Genomic DNA, 19,229 nt, shown 5'->3' with positions numbered 1-19,229 from the left:
ATGAAGTCACTAAAAAATTGATGTCAATGATTAAAACTAATTTCGACATAAAAAGAGGTAATTACAACTGCAAGCAAATTAATATTGTCAAAACAAAAAATGTGTGTGTGCTAGTCAGCCGCAATGGGCGTCTGGGCAATTGTGGAATTTATATCGGTAAAAAACACTCGCCATTAAAAAGAGAATATGTGGATTGCAAGTTCGTCTGCTATCTTGTGGAGTGGCTGCGGTGACGTTAGAACGCCGAGCTTTGATTGGCTCTTTGGGAGAATGGCAATCGGAGCCAATCAGAGCTTGGCATTCTGACGTCATCCTATGCAAGAAGCAGACAAAATTGCGCTCCACCTTGCCTTGTTTCATGCTGACAAGTTTGTTTCACTGAACAGATGCTATTGGGACCCACAATTTGGGATTTACTATCGGTGATCAAACAACATTTCATCGAAACCCGTTTTAGTGAATGGGCACAGTTCATCGAAGCTTGATTTAAAGAAAGCAGAGTCTCAATTTAGACAAAAGCAATTTATAAAAAAGATGACACTGGCAAGCACGTGTCTTCCACCAGCATCTCTGCTTAATCGTGGGGAACAGCAGCGTCTCTCCAGAGCAATCTTCCAATCAAAACTAGGTGTTATGATGTCATTGCAACCTTCTTGCCACACACACAAATTAGAATAATTTTGACATTGTCTTTACGACACATAAAAAAAGTAAAAATAGCAGATCACAAAAGAAAAACTCCAAAGATAATCTCCAGATTCTCCTTCATGTTTGAAGATACTATGATTGCTTCCAGTCCAGCAATGTTACTGCTCCCAGCTGCAAATGCAACCGTGTCTTAGCTATGATGCAAGCAGCTATTGGCACACGCACAAACAAATAAAATGCAGATTTATTGGAATCACTCATGTGCACTCAGCATCATCAACCATACCTGTAACAGACAGGCTTTGTCATTTTAGATTCTGCACACATTTCACTGATTTTACAGTCATCCAATATGCAGGAACAAAGAATGAACAACATGTACCAAGATGCGGAGATTCCTTTGCTGTCCACCTCGTCAGGGTTTGGTCCCAAAGCTACCTTCCATCGAGCTCAAGTGTGTGCTCTGTATGCACACTTGCAAGTTCTGAAATACAGTGATACTGCATCAAAGCAACTCCTTAGTATAGTGAACCTAGAAAGTGTATTTTACTGATGAGTTTCACCAGGTGAAACTTCAACTCTGCCTCTGAAAAAATGTTAGCATAAATCCCCCCCCCCCCCCCCCCCCCCCCCCCCCTTTTTCATATCGTTTCATTCGGTCGGTGTGCAAGAGGTGGGTCTAATAAAGATAACAGTAAAGCTAAAATTTTCCAGGGGCAAGACATGTTGGGGAGGTGGGGGGGGGGGGGGGGGGGGGGGACCACTTAGTATTACTGTATTACACTGAAGCAAATATTGCTGATAGTATAGGTTTGTTAATTTTGGTGAAAAGTTATGAACTTTTGGTCAAATTATATGTGCCAGTTGCTGAACTAGTTCAGCTTGTTCAGCTGATTCAGACAGACATAACTTATGTCAAAATTCCAAGAGATTTATGGTTTGTATAGAAACACAAGGCCGATTCATAAGTCACTAAACCTTCTTGCTAACATTTCAGCACCTAATGAAAAATGAGATATAGAAACACTCCACATATGTTCAGTTAGAAGTTTTAGAAAAGCAGTCTCCAATGTTCCAAATCAGGAATGAAAATGAGTTTAACAACAAAATAACAAAACAGGAGGATTTATTTGACGTTTCAACCCGAGGCAGGTCTTTGAAGAAGACCTGCCTCAGGTTGAAATGTCGAATAAATTCTCCTGTTTTGTTTTCCACCATCTCTACATCCCTGTTTTCTATGCCTTCGGCCTCCAAGCCAACATGCCCATATATATATACCCGGTACCGTAGAATACCACGGATCCGCCCATTTCACATTAAGCACCCATTCCCAAATATGCAAGATTGCAGAAAATATGCACAGTACAATAATATGTAAAATTGATGACCAGACAAGGCCCATCCCCCATTTTTTCTCGATTATCTCTAAATTTTGAGTGGGCGGTTGCCCGGTATTGACAGTGTGTATATATATATATATATATATATATATATACAGGGTATTCCACGTAAGTTGAGCCAAGGTTTAAAAATATTTTGGTGCATTTTAGGAAAATGAAACCAAACGAATAAGGTTGTTCATTGTTTGGAGCAACTCAGGCTAATTTTTGCATTTTTTCCAATTCCCAAATTAATTAAAATTAATTACTAAACATTTTAAATATTCAATTTAGAGCAAAAATTCCAATGGCAAAGTTGTAGAACGTCCTAAGAAACATCATCCAATTCAGTGGTTTCTATCAAGAAACCTCTAACAGAATTAGTTTTTCAAGGTTTAAAAAACGTGCCCGAATCATAAAAAAAAAAACAAATTTGTCAACAGTGCCAAGCCAACAGTGCTCTACTCAGCATGCAGGCCTAGTTTATTCAAGCCATGACTGAAAGCGCTGCAATAGAAGGTGCACATGGGCAAAGTCACACATTTTTTTCATAATTCAGAATCTTTGTTCGAGGCCCTAAAAAAAAGGCGTTAGGGTTTCTCGATAAAAAAAACACTGAATTGGATGTTTCTGAGGGTGCTTTATTACTTTGTCACTGGAACTGTTGCTCTCAATAAAATATTTCAATAGTTTATTCATTAATTTAAGGAATTAATTGGGAAAAATACAACAAATAGCCCAACTTGCTCCAAACAATTAACAAACTTATTCGTTTGGTTTCGTTTTCCTAAAATGCACCAAAATATTTTTAAACCTTGGCTCAAGTTACATGGAACACCTATATAGTATATATATGAAAGCTTCAGTGATTACATTACTGTTACAGCAGTCAGAAGCATGTTTCCAGGTTTATCCAGAAACAATTTATAAATATCAATAAACTGAAACAATACAAACTGTAAATGCAATGTTGCATTGTATGCAACATTTCAATGGCACACCTTTTAGAAGACTAACCAACACCGATTTCCTGTTGTTTGTTTTTAAAGACAGCCACATAAGGTTCCTTTGTAAATTACTTTCTTAATTTCTTTATCCAACTTCAGATTGGTTTAGTGCATGCATATAGACCATTTTTTTCGTGGGCAGCACCATTTTGAATGTTGCAGCACCTCCTAAAGTGTGCCGGATTCAGTGGCCACGCTGGGTTGGGGCAGAAGCTGACCTTCTTAGAAAATATTAAGGCAGGCTAGTTGGTTCCACATAGTGAATGTTGAATACAGAAATATTGAACAACACTGTAATGTCTACTTCATGTCCTCGTTTGTTCCTTTGCACTTCATCTGCCATCAATGTGTGAAAGTGACGGTGTCTGGTAAAATACAGTTTCATAACTCCCATCCAAGTTCCTCTCTTGCAAATTCTGAATATGACACTTTAATATTACACTTAGGATTAAATAGAAGAAAAAATGCAAGCGTTCAAACATTATAAGCACTATGAGGACAGCCATAACCAATCTTACTGATTCATCGCAGGCATCCAGGCAAGTATTCAAGATCGTCATGCAAAGAATCAATGTAATTGCTAGAAAAAATTTTAATTAGGTACTTGTTTAACCCCAACCCAGCAAAAAGGAAAGTGTCTGGGAGCCCTTTTCCACTCCCTCACCCTTCTTCAGTAAAGCAGTCTATATGTGGCAGTCATACCAGTTCTTAGAGCATTGTATGACATCCACCCATGTTGCTGTCCATAATTAGAAAGCAAATTCTGAATATGACGCATCAATATTACACCCAAGGTTAAACAGAAGTAAAAATGCAAGAGTCCAAACGTTACACACAGTTCAAGGAGCACAGCCGTAATCAATTTTCCTGATTCATTGCAGGCCCACAGACAACTATTCAAGATCAACATGCAAAGAGCCAATGTAATTGCTAGGAACCTTTTTAATTAGGTACCCATATGTGCAAATCATATACCAAGCGAGTGTGTAAAATACCCATCCTAAACACTCGCCCTTAAAAACCCCTAATTTTACTGAGAAAAATATGTTAATAAGTATGTTAAAACAATCAGCAAAAGTAACAATCTAAATTTTGAGGCAAAGGTAATAAATATGCAAAGAGGCCAACTGTGCACCATTAACAAGAAACTATGGGTAATAGTTTCAACTCTTATGTCTTATAGGTCAAAGCTTTAGTACTCATTGTTCTATGTCTGACCACGCAGAAAGGAACAAAAAGATGACAAGTTTATACTCCAAACATCCATAATGCAGGTGAAGCAGTGGAGCAGCTCTGTCCAGAGAGTCACCACTACACAAACAACCGGTCGCTGAAGTCTTTTTCCCGCTTGGCCGGCAAGCAAAATGAACCACATTAATGATATAGACACTGGATCATACCATCAGAAATAGAAACCACCTCTACATTCAATCGAAACATTCCAGACACTGGACAAAGCACGAGACTGAAGGGCGAAATTTCATACACACCCTTTTTCGATACCAAGGGAAGGACAGTTTTCCGCACTGCTTGCACACTACCAAGGATCAATATGAAAAGCAGTCTTTCACTAGGGAGTGTTCTACAATACAGAAAGAAACAAAGACTAGTCCTTTCCTTTGACGTCACGCGGTTTCTACACTGGCACCTTGTGCTCAAAGTCATGCCCAGCAGTTATTCGTATGATTAAGGCAGAGATGCTGCGTCTGATTCCACACAAAAAGTCACATTGCACACCATGCATTACACACCAGAAATAGGCTGCGTCGAGCCCTCTTTTCCCTTAGTGGATGGTACAACAAACGCCACCGGTGCTAACTCATGGTACTTTCGTTATACGAGCCTATATGTGCTAAGGCCTGGTTATGAAAAAAGGGGCTCACCCTCATTGTAAGCCCTTTCAGTACTCTCAAGTGAAGGGCAATCTAAAGAACAATAAAGAGCACATATCATAGGCATCAAAAGATTTGTTTTGGACACCTAAGTTTGTATCACAGGTTCTGCAATAGGCACATATAGGCCCAATGAGTGGACATTTAGCGAGAGTTGTACAAAACAACAATGAGACGCAGAACGGTGTTAGGGAAAAACAAGAATTCTTCATTTCCCCTCCTCGACTGATTAAAGTCCCAAACCGCACCAGAGATGCTTGCCAACAGCACTCTACCAATGACCGCTAACTGTGCCTGTATGTGCCTATCACATACATATCTTTCACACTCAAGGTGGAAGCTTCTTGGTGCCTAAACACCCGGCCACTTACAACAACTACTCACAAATGAGGTGCACAAATGCGAACAACTTCTTGCCTCTCCTGCCCCAAATTTGCACCCCTGCACTCTGACCCTGTTGCACTACGACGATGACACGAGTTGGCGTGGAGTGTGAACTCGAGGAGCACGATGTACGTGTCCGAACTGTCCGTCCCCGCGCAGTTCGGGCCCCGCTGTTTCCTGGCGTGCCTCGCAGGAGGCCCCCAGGCTGGAGTGCTCAGGGGCTGGAGCAGCCCCGGAGGAAGGGCGCCACGCACCGCGTCATAGAGCCCGGCTGTGGGAGCGGTCACAAATCGTCCGGGTCGTCGTCTCTCTCTCCCGTGGGCACCTCCAGCGTCGTCATGGACATGATGCTCCCGCCCAGCTTCTCCATGCGCCGCTGCTCACACTCCAGCACGAGCCGGTTAAGTTCAGACGCACTGTAGCCAACCAGCTGTTTCAGGTCGCACACAAACTTGTAGACAAATCGCTTCCCGTGCACCTGCAAGTGAGTACGAAGTGCGCAGATGAGGCTTTTTTCAACAACATGGGGGTAAGAATGCAGGCTCACGTCATCACGCAGAGATTCAGAGACCAAAAAATGTGGATGCAGTACGGTTGGGCAAGAGCGGCTATCATTCGTGCCTTTGTTTAAATTTGCTACATGTTCTTGCTGTTTACTGTTATCCTGTGTTCATACACGAAGTGTCTTCTAAGAAATGGTAAAAAAAAAAGCTCATTGGAATTAAAGAGATGATTCCTTTCGATAACATTATTTATTATGGCGGACGTTGGGTAGAGAGCATGAAGCGATAATTAGCAAATTAAATGCCTAAAATCTACTAATTACCTTTCTTATTTACCGTTTCATGTGTCAGCCCAATGTTTTCAAATGAGAAAACTTAAATTTAGGAAGTAGTAAAATAAAAACTGACGGTGCTTGTGTAAATCAGCACAGGCACCAAACTGCATGCACCACTGTGTTGAGCCTAGCCGACGGCGACGATGCGGCAACGCGAGTTGCTAACTCAAGCGCGAAGCAAGTAGCCATTGTTACGAGGCCTGCCAGCAAAGTGGTCATAAATATTCTTCGATACGCAAAACATTAATCCATACATCGATCGATTAAATCACTAGTGATCCGCAGTGCCAGTTCCCATGCCATGCGAGTTCATAGCTGGCGACTGCACGTTGGCTTTTTCGTTTCTTCATAAATGTTGGCTGTCTTACCTGAGAAGACCCGACATTTTATTGTTTAAGCAAGATGGCCGACCGCTTCAATTGGTCCGCGCTGCATTTGACCTCGGCGCTGGCCAATCGCAGTGTGGCTATGGCCGATCTCGGCAGTCCGCGATCTAGCCAATTTTCTCGCCGAGTGCCCAACTTACAACCCCTGGTAGACGGTGCCAGTGTGTTGACACTCGAACATGAACGCAAACGTGTGAACCAGCCTAGGTCAGGCGGCAGAGACTGCTGACCTTGGCAATCATGTCGCCGTCGTAGTAGTAGCGCAGCGCCCGGCTCAGCTTCTCGTAGTTCATGGTGGGTTTGTTCTTCCGCAGCCCCCACAACTGGGCCACCATCTCGGGGTTGTTGAGCTTGAACTCCCCCTCGTCCCCGATCCACTGGATGTACTCCCGGCTGTCCCGCTCCGTCAGCATCTCCAGCAAGAACTGCCACAGCTGGATCTGGCCGTTGTTCCCTGCACCCAGAGAACGGCTCTCTTGACTCTCTACTCCCGCCCAAACACAGGGGCAAGCACCAAATCTCCATAGCTTCCTAATTCTTCTGGCAAGATGTATGCTAAAAGACAAACAAAAAAAACTTGTGATTTATTATATAACTACTAAGGAAATGTGGGAGCAGGTGGTGCCCATTAAAATGTGAAAAAATAGTATCCAGCGTAGAGTAAAACCTTCGATTTCTGCGACCAAATCGATAGAGAACTGTTGCTCTGGGTATGGAATATCACTGTAAAAAACCACACCCTATGAGTTAGAACGAGTGGTAGACTCTTCCATATCCTTATGAGCATGGTTGTGAACAACTTAAAGCAGTGGTTTCCCATATGGGGGTCCGCAGACCCTTTCAGGTCCCTGAAGGCCTTCTTGGAGTCCTCGAAACCCTCAACTGTCAACCGAACCAAGCAATAAAATTTTTTTGTTTTTAAATTATCGATGCTGGTTGTTTTACGAAGGTAAACAGACCAAAGTATATGCGCCGAGTGGGTAGGGTTGATTATTCTCAGTTTTTAGGCTTCAAAGTTGGCTTTCACGTATTTAGTTTTCCTTACTTCTTACAAAACCGCAACCCCTCTCCTCGGGTGGATGAGGTCTTCGCCGATCCAGAAGGGGTTCCCGAAATATCGGCGGTTGAGAATCACTGCCTTAGAGCCTTGTGACTATTCAAACGACTGATTTCATGTGAATAGAAACCCTGGTTGATTACCTCTGACCCTAGGGATGAAGTCTGTATACGCAAAATGTGTTGGTTTCACTCACTTCTGCGCTCTCCCACGACTCTTTTTAATCTTTTTCGGAATCGCCTAACCTCATATCACATGGTCTTACAATGCAGTCATGCGGTTACCTACACGCTTCCCGCCTTTGGTGTAGTGAAGACCTAACGGTGGAAGAGTGTCAGACTCAGAATCGTGGGGTCCTGAGTTTGACTCTCGTTCGGAGACATTCGGAAGCTTGTTCTTCTGAGTAGCATTTTTTAACGCGGAATGAGTTATATGGCTGCTCCTAACCATATCCGGTTAGGCGCCATGCAATGAAGTCGACAGGCCAACTGCCAGGTAACCGCTGACACAGCACTCATCTGCTCGCCAATCGGACACGGGTACCAGCCGAACCTCGTCCTCGAGTGCTTCCGCGTTACTCCCAGCGGGGGTAAAACATCACAAGGTCAGACATACGGCAGCGCTTTGCTCTGTGAAACGAGCGCGCTCCATGCTTCTCCAAAGAGAGCGTGAGAGAGAGCGGCAGAAAACAAGAGGAAAGAAAGCGGGTGACCAAAATAGCTGTTGAGTTAGCTCTCCTTTTCGTTTAATAGCGTCTCCTGGTTTTGGTCATCGTTGGAGGCGTGACCCTCCACACTTCTGGCTTATCTCTGGTAGCGTCATGTCACGTCCAGAAGCTTCCCTGCCTCTGTGCTCCACACTAACACATCACAATCTGCGTCACCACTGCTTTTGCCATGCTACTATGGTGAAGAGGCAATGTTTTTGAATAAATTTTGCTGTGAAATCTGCGTCGCAGATTTCGCGATACTAGTTTTGCGTGGCGGTCTGTCAAAAAAGAGAAGAAGTAGTGGAAAAATGGGAAGCTGGGAGGAAAGGCACCCTCCTACCTGTCCTGTTTCCTGGGGATCCCTCGTAAGCCACCCTGGGTGAGAGCTTGGGCACCCGAATGCGGTTTCGAGGCGACGGGGTCACAGTTTTCTGGATGGTGATCATCTGGGGCGTCTGCTGGACATACACGGGTTGCTGGATCACGGCTGCGGGAGACAAAACAAAGTGACCCGCATGAAGCACGAAAGCGAGAAGCAAAAATCTAAACAATACAGAGAACTTCAGTGTCTTCTTGGCAACCTGTATGGGTACATGAGCCGAGACTGGAGGTATCTCGCATGTTAAACGGACACTCGTGCGACTGAAGTGAATTACAAAATTATAGGCATATGCCCATTTGTCTGTCCTTGCCTTTATACTTTTAGCAATGTATAACTGCAACTAACATGCTTACCTACACTTAGTCTTCTCCTCTAATTACAAAAGCATTTTCTAAACTGTGCCTCATGCATATCCTACGCTGAACCGATCAGGATGATAACATTAGAGCATGTAAATTCAATTTAAATGCATTAGGTGTAGTTCAAGTAGAGCGGATTTGAAGGGAATCCAAGCTGTGTTTTTCACCCCTTCACCTGAAAGTAGTGCTAGTGGTCTGGATACCAGACGCCTAAGTTTCAGCGCTTAGCGCCATCGGATTTAAAAGTTATAAGCAACTTTCACAAATTTTCAACAGAAAATGGGGACCATTTTCGGTAAAAGATGCTATTCTTCTCCATGTATATTTGCCGGTTTCGTCGGTTGCCATTTCCTTGGTGAAAATTTTTAAAAATCACTTGGTAGGCCTTTGACATCTCATCTTAGCCACTAGCGCTCGCTACCTTCGGAAGCAGATTGAACATTTGGCGAAGAGCACTCTATCGTTGCAGTCGGAAAAGCAGAGTCTGTATTTCTCTCTAGCAACCATACATTCTCCTTTCATCTGTCTTTGACAGGCAAAAAGAGCACAGTAAAGTACATCTCCAAAGTAGTTACATCACAAACAAAAGTTGTAAGAGCCACATGGCCAATACAAAGGCACTGTGTTTGTATTGGCCAATACAAACACACTTTGCAACACTGCAAGCCCAAACATAACATTGGCACTTCTTTCCATTTTACTTCAAAAGGGTAGGGTATGGTGGGCATACAAATTTTCAGGTCAGTGCCCCAGATGAGTACTTTCCACTACACTATACTCGGGGGCAACTTTCTGTGGCATTTTTGAGGAGAGGAGGAGAGCGCACACACAGCTTTAATCGGCGCTCTGTCTGGGAGAGTGCATGAACAAAAGCCTGTACCTTTGACTGCATTGCCACAGAAAGTTTCCTCAAGTACAGTAGTTTTAAGGGAAGCCCTTTGATTTTAATCTAAAAAACCAACCCTTGGTAACTCCTTGTTGATGTAATGTACAAGGCGCAACCGTAAGGACCAACACATTTGGCATATCGTGCAAAATTCTAACTACAAACATATATACCTGAAATAAGGCAGGAGAACACAGTTTTGCAAGAATAGTAATGGAAGCGGCATATGACCTTCCGTAGCAGGTTCTGTAGCAAGCAAAATATTAGTTTAGAGCAGACACTGACACTTTTGGAGCAGTGGCAGCATCGGTAAGAAAATCACTTGAAAATGAAGTGATTGCGTCGCTAAATGGGTTCATCTCTCATTACGAATGAGGGTTCCTCTTCAATACTAGAGCATATAACTTATCACCCTTCGTGATAAGAATAGATAGGGCGCCAGAGGAACATAGAGCCTTCTTCTTAGAAATAAGGCTCTAGTCAGAGTAGGTTCTACTTACAAAGGGTACTAAAAGATAAATGCACAATTAATCATAGCACAACACTTTTGTTGGGATAAAGCTTCTCCCCCTCGCACTTTAACAGCCAGTAGTTTATTTAGCCTGCAAATAAAAGTCTGCAAAAACCAGCATTTCCGCTAACACGTCTATCAACAAAGATGCGTCTCCCAAGTTTTATGAAGTTACCAAACTCAACACTTCAATATTATAAACTACCAAAACAACCACTCCCAAATATTATAAAAACCTACATTTGTTGACGCGACACTGCTGCTTAGCGGCATTCGAACCAGAGTGAAGTCAAAGTTTGCTGTTCCTTCGATCGATGGCTGCACGGGAACAACCTCGGCTACCATTCATTCAAATATAGACCAACATTCCTTTTTTCTTTCTGGGCAATTTTTTTTTTTTTTTTAAGTTGGAGATGAACCTACTATGAAGACCGAAAAATGAAAGATGTTTGCAATTCTCTGTAATACTGAATTAGAGCGCAGCTCTTGAGGAGGAAGAGGGGAGGATAAAAAGGGGAGGGTATGCCCCTCCTACCCCTCCCCTCCTCCTCTCCTGCTCCCCTCCCATTTAGAGAAAAAATTTTGCCAAACTTCCCACTAAATTTTCCAAAAACTTTCCTGCTAAATTTAGCAGGGAAATATTCCTGCTAAATTTTGCGAAATTTTTTCCGCTAAATTTAGCGAGTTTAGTTTCCCCACTAAATTTAATGGGGAAATTGACGTCCAATGACTTCAACAGCAATTCAGTTTCCCCACTAAATTCAGTGGCCGACGCCGCTTAACCCGAAACGAGTACCTAGCACCTAAAAGCTGCGCTCTAAAAAGGTAGACCTGGTGTAGTACTGAGCAAAATTACTGCACCTATTGCACTAACCCAGGTGCTCACCCCTGCTCTTAGCGCTCCTGTGCAAAGCGGTGAAGCTCGACGTGCGCTTGGTGGTGAGAGGCAGCACGGAAGCATGCGGCAGACGTGATAATCGGGTGATTTCATCAGGGGTAAAAGACCCTGGTACTGTCTTACCACAGTAGCCGCCTTCCCACAATTCGACAATGTTTTCTAGCGACTTTTAGCTCCTGACATCGCCGACATTTTCTAGAAATTAAGACAATGTCGGTGATCAGTGATTGATGAGCAATCTCAATACTTCGTTTCACCTTAATTTAAAGCAGAGCCGCCTCTACGACCCAATGGGACCAACCGGCATCAAAGTGCAACATCATGCCGTTCACCTATCTTGCTGTGAGTGTTCTTTTCTCGACTAAACCAATCAAGTGCAGCGAATGTCCCATGACTTGCGCTTTTATTTGTGCTGGTGGTTGCACATGTTGGAGCCTTCGACTGTGCTCTGAACTAAGATAAACCTAACTATACGGTGAGTAGAGATGTGAGATACATATTTGTACCATTTCTCTTTCTTTCTACTTTTCTAAATATTAAAATCAAACAATTATAATTTTTTTTTAATATTTTTTAGCTCATAATTATTTGGCACAGGCCTGGTGCAATTCTTAGCAAAAATGGTACTTCAGCACAAGATGTAGCAGACTTTCATTTATGGCGCAATTTGGCGGAGCACTTCCATCACTGCAAGAAGTTTGCTATTTCTTTTTAAAGCTCAACTCAGAGGTAGTGAAATATGAAACATAAAGCAAAATTTGAGGTTGTGTATTTCCTGTGGCCTATACCAGCCTGTTTGTCGTCCGCACATATGTTTATGAGCTCACTCCCAGGTGGCTTGCTAAATGCAAAAGCGCTAAGAATCAATAGTAGAGGCCGGCACCAAGCTAGATAATTGCGATAGTTAATACTTTCAAAGGAATATAGGACCATGACCGCCTAAGGGTAAGCTCACACAGCAGTGTGTAGACAAAAAAGATTGGTGCTATAGGCCATAAAAAATGCACGATCGCCGTTTCTACTCTATTTTTAATATTTTACCATCTCCGACTCGAGCTCTAAAAAAAAATAGACATAATACTTCTCGTGGAACTGTATTTACATGCCCAATTTCAGGTACGCACATTTGGAATTCAAATTTTGCAAGGCGCGCCAAATGCGTCATTAAATTACGGCCGCACCCTGTACAGTCACGAATACCAGAATCGTCGCAACGTCGAGCATTAAGCACAAAGTTGACTCTGCACAAGGTTCAAGAACCCACCGACGATCTTGCACTTGCGCAGTAGCTCCAGGTGGGTCCAGAAGAGGTCTCCCGGGTCGAAGGCTATCCTGCGCACAAACTCTGCGTGGCTCAGCTCGCACAGCTGCTTCCCCGTCAGGTTCCAGTCCGAGGCATTGGCATCCTGAAGCCCGAAGTGGCGGCAGGCCCACTGGAACCACCGGAGCACCTGGTCGGGCTTCCACAGCGTCGGGTCTGGGCGGGGAACGAGACCACCTTGAAGCTTCCTCTCGCTCGCTCTTAATGCGAAAAGAAACCGAGGGAGAGGAGGAGACGAGAAAGTGAGGCGACGTCAGAGTGCTGAACGTCGACCTCCGATTAGAAGGACGATGGGTAGGATCAAAGGCTAGCTTCCTTCGTCTCTACCTGCTGTCTCCCTCCAATCGGAGCGAGAAAAAACCATTGTCTTCTCCTTGCGCAGGGTATGGCATTCGGCGTCTGAATGCCGGACCCTGTGCAAGAAGCAGACGACGCTCTCTTTCGCTCCGATTGGAGGAAGACGGTAGGTGGAGACAAAGGCAGGTAGCCTTTGTATATACCCACCATCCTTCCAATTAGAGCTTGATGCTCAGACGACATTGCACATTCTCATCTCCTCTTCCTTAGTTTCTCTCCAAATAGACATTTTACGAAAATCTCAAGGTCCTGTACGTTCCTCCTTGCCTCTGCAGCATCTACTCTACGACACTGGAAAGAATGAGAGAGAAAAAGAGAGGTTAATGCAGTTACTCGCCCACATTTCCTCCGTCGCCAGCTAGAACCAGTTCTGTACAGACAGTTTCCGGGACCCTTTTTTCGGTGCCGTGGACGGCGCTGCAAGTTTTTCAACGGATTTATCGGAGCTGCATTCTCATCCTTAGCGCTGCAGTCAGCAACACTTCAACAGGACCGAAAGAACACGGAGTCGAACCTGTTCTTGGACTTGCCTCACTCCACCACACGTGTAGAAATATTTCACGATTGGTGGTTGAAGTTGGCAACCATAAACGGCACAAAAGTCGTACACTCGTTCCTCCTAGATAGAACTGAAGCCAATGGAAGCCAAAATCAACCCTGATCTTTCTGGAGCGAGCTTATTCATACATAACTGAATTGTTTTGGCATTACGGATGACCCCCAATTGGCTGTTGGCTCGACTCCACTTCTGATTTGACCTTTATCCTGATGGCTTTTTAAAATTATTAAGGAGCGCAGTCGTGGATAGTTCTTAAAATGACTACCGTAAAATACTGAGCATGCGTGCATGACACAATAAGCGCATGTTCATCATTTCTAAAATGCTCGAAAAATAATCAAAGAATGTATCAAGTGTCCACCCTAGTCTTCCGAGCCCACCAAGCAACCCGAAATGCTCCCTCGCATTACCATGTCTCCGAGCACACAAGTGCAGAGTGGAGCAGCTTGACAAGCATGCACCGGTGCAAAGCAGTCAAGTCCAAGCTGCAACATGCCTCTCCTGCATTTTCGTGCTCCGATTTAACAAGCATCGATCCCCCAGTATCACATCAAAGGCAAGAAGGGCTGGACACAAAACAAATAAACTGAGCAGCTGTCAAGCTTCTTCCATTCACAAAGTTCAGGTGTCACAAGCAGTTTGTTGCAATCTTCCACAATATTGAGGCAGATGCTTGGGACAAAGCAGTTGTAAATCAAGCATCTGCATATGTAGAGTACCTGCACTATACAGGACAGGTTGCTAGAGGCATACAGCAGGCAGGGGCATTGCCAGGGGGGTGTTCAGGGGTCAGAACACCCCTCAAAAGTTTTAGCTATAGGACTTTCTTTAATCCTGTTGTCCCATGATCGGGGCTGTTGTCTCAAGCATTCAAATTGCACATGGATGAGCCTGCACACCTCAATTATGTTTTTCACATTCACTGCAAGAGTACAACAAAAACTGCGATACAAACTGGTGCCACTGCCACTGTCCAGTCTCGTCTCCAGTGCAACACAATCTTCGTGTATGCATGCAAAATAGTGTTCCTTTTTAGTCTTACGGCTGTTAAATATCTGTTGTTTTACGCATGCTTGGTTCTCCTCCCCTCCAACAAACTAAAACAAAACCCGAAAAAATTTCTGGCCTTTACTGAGAGCAGCTAAGTTCTTTCTAGAATCAGAGGGGCCCTAATTAGGCTAAGGAGTTTGTTGTCATCTTCAATGTCGGAGTGATGACTTTTCTCAAGCACACCCCTGGGTTCCAGCTTTCATGTGGCACAACAGTCAATAAGAACGAGATGTCTCGAGGCTTCCCCCGTGATTGATACAGGCACCATCGAACTTGTCGTTCGTGTCTGCTAATCCTGGCCTTCACGTCACGAGTAGGAATGATTAGAGTAGGCTCAATATGTGGTCCACAGCCACTTTACTGTCTTTGAATCAGAAAAACCAATCTTGTCCGGCCAGTTTCCTTTCTACACCTTCATCTGCAGAAGTTGAGACACAGTTTCTCTCCCTTGTGATGTGTGTAAACCTTAAAATATTGACATGAGGACCATGCAATTCTTGAGTTTATTGAAACCATTGTTTCTTTATCAATGACCATGACCACAGATATACAAAGCAATGAAAAAACAACACATAAAGAAAAAAACCACATGCTAAAAAAAGAAAAACTTCATTGGTTTTAGAGGGCATTTAACAACACCACAGACAGATTCTCAAGGTCCCAGAACTTGTAAGCTCTTCATTTTAATGACTTTGTGTCAAAGGATATTTTGCTGCACAACAGTGAAAAGAAGCCTTCTGATGTGGAATCTACTGGAAACTTTAATGCAGCTCACGCACTTATAAATATTTTTATTAATACCGTGCAGTTTCCACAAAGCTGTTTGACATACAAATATAATAGGTGAAGTTACTTGCTACTTCTGTTTTTCGCATCATCCACCAAAGTAGCCAAAAAGTTGATTACAGCTTTTGAGTTTCATTATTTCTTCCTCGTGCAGCCCAATCCCTTATCAATAAAGCACATTTTATGGCTGAAGTTCATGGGCTTCCAAGTGTTTTCAGGATTTCTAATGACTTATAGGAACCCTGCTAGAAACATATACTGTAAAGTTTCAAAAGAACGCCCACCCAAAAATTAAGAGATGAATTATGAAAAACATGGGGTGGGCTATTTCTGGGGATGCCACAGCAAAACTTTATCAAAAAAAAAGGCTCGAGGTACACCTAAGCACTTCTTATGAGTTGTGAATGCGAAAGCACGCACACCACTCTTTGCTCCCTTCTTTAGTCTGCGGCGTACAACGTGCTGACCTTGGGCGTGGAACGGTGGAGCTGCTGCCTCGTGGTCACACAGAGCCATTCGGTGAGCAATCGTTCAAACTGACGCGCAGTGGCCAATGGGAGCCTCGTCGACGCACGCCAGCCAATTGGACTGAAGCCAAAAATTCATCAGCTTTACTTTGTTCCTCTGGGATCAGGGAAACTAGGTGCCATGTCTCGGCTTTTCATGGGGTTTCATAGCTGGGAGCTGGCTACACTTAAAGGGGCCCTGCAATCATATTTAAGCGTCTACCTTTTTTGCAGTTACCATGTCTCTTGGGGTTCGAGCAAGCCAGCAGGCACGGAGAGAGTAGCTAAATATCAGTGCGTCATATTTTAACCGGACGACGCGGAAACCTCCTCCACCGACGAACGCAACCCGTGGTATTTGGTCCTGGGCTTACTACTGGTCAGGGCTGCTAAAAGCTTCTTTTTGGTCGATATACAAAATATAAGTGGCGCAAACCATTTCAATTATTTCTAAAAGTAGTTTTTGTTCAGTATTTTAGATCAGAAAAGAAATGAATGCAGTTGATAAAGTACGGAAACAAAAAATGACCCGTCGACATACCCACCACCAAGCGGTGGAAAAGGCGGCGCATACTAGAAAGAAGTAGTGGGATCAGGTGCCGACACGGAAAGGTCTCGGATGTACGCCGCGGCGCTGTAGTCGTAGGGACTGGAGGATCCGACCGGCTCCGAGCATTCCAAAGGCCTTCGGCGAGAAGCTTCGTCTTGTGGTTTGGTTGTTTCGCAGTATGGCAGCGCGAAGTAGCTCCCATTCTGAACTGATCTTTACCCCGTGTTTGCTGTCGTTTGTGGTCAATGAAGTGTTATGCCGAATTAGCGTTTAATCGCGCAGCAAATGCAATGAAAGCTACTCTGGCTGCCCACTGCATACAGCCTATTCAGAATATGGTTTAGTGGCGCCCTCTCGCGCCGTCGACACGGAGTGCGGCAGCCGTGAGCGCTCGCATATCTCACTACCCCTCCTCTAGTTCACGGCCACTCAAGCAACCAAGGACGTCATGAGGGAGGTTATTTTTTGCTTGTTTTTGTAATTCTAATTTGCCTATAACTTTTAAAATAAAGCGAATTTCGAGGAGAGATAAGTTTCACTAAGTTACTACGTTCAGCGCGCTCAGGTTCGGTACAAGTTAAAAACCAGTAAAAAACGTCCTTGCAGGGCCCCTTTAAAGAAAGGATTTAAGGTGTCGTTTTCGCACTTTAGTGTGATGACGTCGGCTCACTCCGCGAGACTTGATGCTTTCGCATTAAAATTAATGATAAAAATTGGGACACCCACTACAAACCACGTGATGCGGGAACCGATACTCCAGATTGCGGACACCGTAAATTCGCGTTTCACGATGCTATAAACGCACGGGAATTCGCTACACACTCCTGGTTGTGGATGCAGCAAATTCGTGTTTTATCGTGTGAAGGATTTGCGAAAACCCACCGAGAACTCCCATATCACTGCAACGAACACTGCAAATTGCGGATGCAGCAGATGCAAGTTTTATGGTGCAATAAACCCGCGGGAACCCCCTACAAACTAGCCTGTCACGGGAACAGATTTCGCAAGTGCAGATAGCAAACAAAAACGCGTGAATCCACAACAAACTCTTACAACACAGGAACGAATACCGCAGATGCAGCAGATTCGCATTTTATAATGAAATATACATGTGGCAACAACTCGCGTGTTACAGGAGCCGATATCGCACGCACAAATCGCGGACGAAAACACGGGAACCTGCTATGAATTCGCTTATCAGATGTACCAAAACAGCAGATCGCGCGGGGGATCTGATTGCCGTCAATCATCGCGTGACTGCCAACGGGAATCGGGGGTGGCGATGTTTTTTTAATTTTTTATGTTACAGATATTTCGCCAGAAAAATGGATAAGCAATCTCTCGGGGGTGGACGTTCTCTCGAAGCTTTAAGGTATGTGTAACGATTTTCTTGCACAAGCGCATTTGTCAAGTTAACAAATGAAACAAACCCCAAATATGGTGCAGTGAGCCCTTCCAGCATGCATACAAAGGAAGGCAGTTTTGATCAAAAAAATTTTCAGGAAACCATAATTTTTTTTTATATGAATGTATGAGAGTGAAGTTAGAAATTAATGCTCAATGAAAATAAAAATTACAAAGCTGCAAAAATCACAATGTTTGGCTAGACAAGACAATGACTTGCACAATGCCGCTCTAGGCAACATGGGGCATGGGTAAATTGCTATGAAAGGTGCAGTCTCCCATCCCCATACCTAAAGCACACACACAAAAAAAAAAGAGGCTCCATCAAAGTGTGTTATCCCAAATGTCTGCTGAAACTATACCCAAAAGCGTGTTGAAACCCAAGGATCTAAGCCCCGACGAAGTGAATCAGTCGTTTGGAAAACATGAACTCGCAGGAACGAGCACGAAAACGAAGTGGGCAAGGCTGCTGAGAGAACCGCCGACGAGCTCGACAGCAGGCGTCGGTGCAGTTGTCAGTCGAAGTCTGCCTGCTCGAGGAACCTCTCGAAGAGGTCGTTGAAGCGCGTGAACTGCTTCAGCTTCCCTTCCTCGATCTTGACCTTCTTCTCGAGGTACTCCTCAATCTGGAGGAGTCTCCTCTTCTTGTGCGAGCGCAACGTGACGCCTCCATGACTGCTTCCTGGGCTCTCTGGCTCCTGGATTTCCTTGGACGGCCTCATCACCCTGAGGCCTCCGGGAATCGTGATCATCATCGGAAAGTCTTGTTCCGATTTGCGGCCATAGAAGCTGTCCATCAACTCAAAGTAGGCCCAAGTCTTCCTACAAGAGGCAAGAATATTTGTTTCGCTTGTTTACAATCGATTCGGTGCTCTGATACAATCGTCAAGGGGATACTTCAACAAAATTTGAAATACACCCGGTGGTTCAGAAATAGGCTGAATATGATCCACAATATCTGTAAATGACAATCGCACATTTGTTTTTTGAGCCTGATTGCTGAATTTTTCACTATTAATGGTTCCCTTTGGCAAATGGCCGGATAGCAGCCAGTGGAGAGTATGTGACATCAGGCATAATCGTGACGTAGATTGTCTCAAGACGAGCAGAGCTGCGGAAAGGTTGGTGTTGACGTCCTAGCTGTTCCAGCGGCCGAAGCACACCAGCGATTGGGCCACAGCAACTAACCGCAAAGCTGCTTTTGTATGAATTTTGAGTGATAGGTTGATCTTCTATAATCTTCTAGAGGGACAATAGCGACGTAGAGAAAACACAAAAGAAAGTCTGGGTCCCCCTTCCCGTCTTCTTTTGTAGTGACCGGAGAGCTGGTGGCATGACGTCAGGCTCAATGCATATATAG

General features: G+C 44.1%; 1 protein-coding gene across 3 annotated transcripts in view; it reads right to left on the bottom strand.

Annotated features, from left to right (window-relative positions):
* Positions 1-2,927: 2,927 nt before the first annotated feature.
* The window catches only part of LOC8030287 (GA-binding protein alpha chain), a 43,410-nt gene continuing 27,108 nt past the window's right edge, over positions 2,928-19,229 (bottom strand). For 2 of the 3 annotated variants that reach the window (XM_029978642.4, XM_029978643.4), the window contains one exon: positions 15,108-18,691. In XM_029978642.4, the coding sequence (XP_029834502.2) occupies positions 18,385-18,691 (307 nt within the window). In that variant the 3' untranslated portion in view covers positions 15,108-18,384. Of the gene's footprint in view, positions 5,789-6,764; positions 6,989-8,640; positions 8,788-12,600; positions 12,814-15,107; positions 18,692-19,229 lie in introns of those variants that run through there. The other variant, XM_029978641.4, reaches the window with a different exon arrangement.

This window comes from Ixodes scapularis, unplaced genomic scaffold, assembly GCF_016920785.2.
Source record: "Ixodes scapularis isolate PalLabHiFi unplaced genomic scaffold, ASM1692078v2 PGA_scaffold0__279_contigs__length_252992795, whole genome shotgun sequence".
In the NCBI taxonomy this organism is placed as follows: Eukaryota; Metazoa; Arthropoda; class Arachnida; order Ixodida; family Ixodidae; genus Ixodes; species Ixodes scapularis.
The sequence above is the reverse complement of the archived record's forward strand: the minus strand, read 5'-3'. Positions and strand labels throughout refer to the sequence as shown.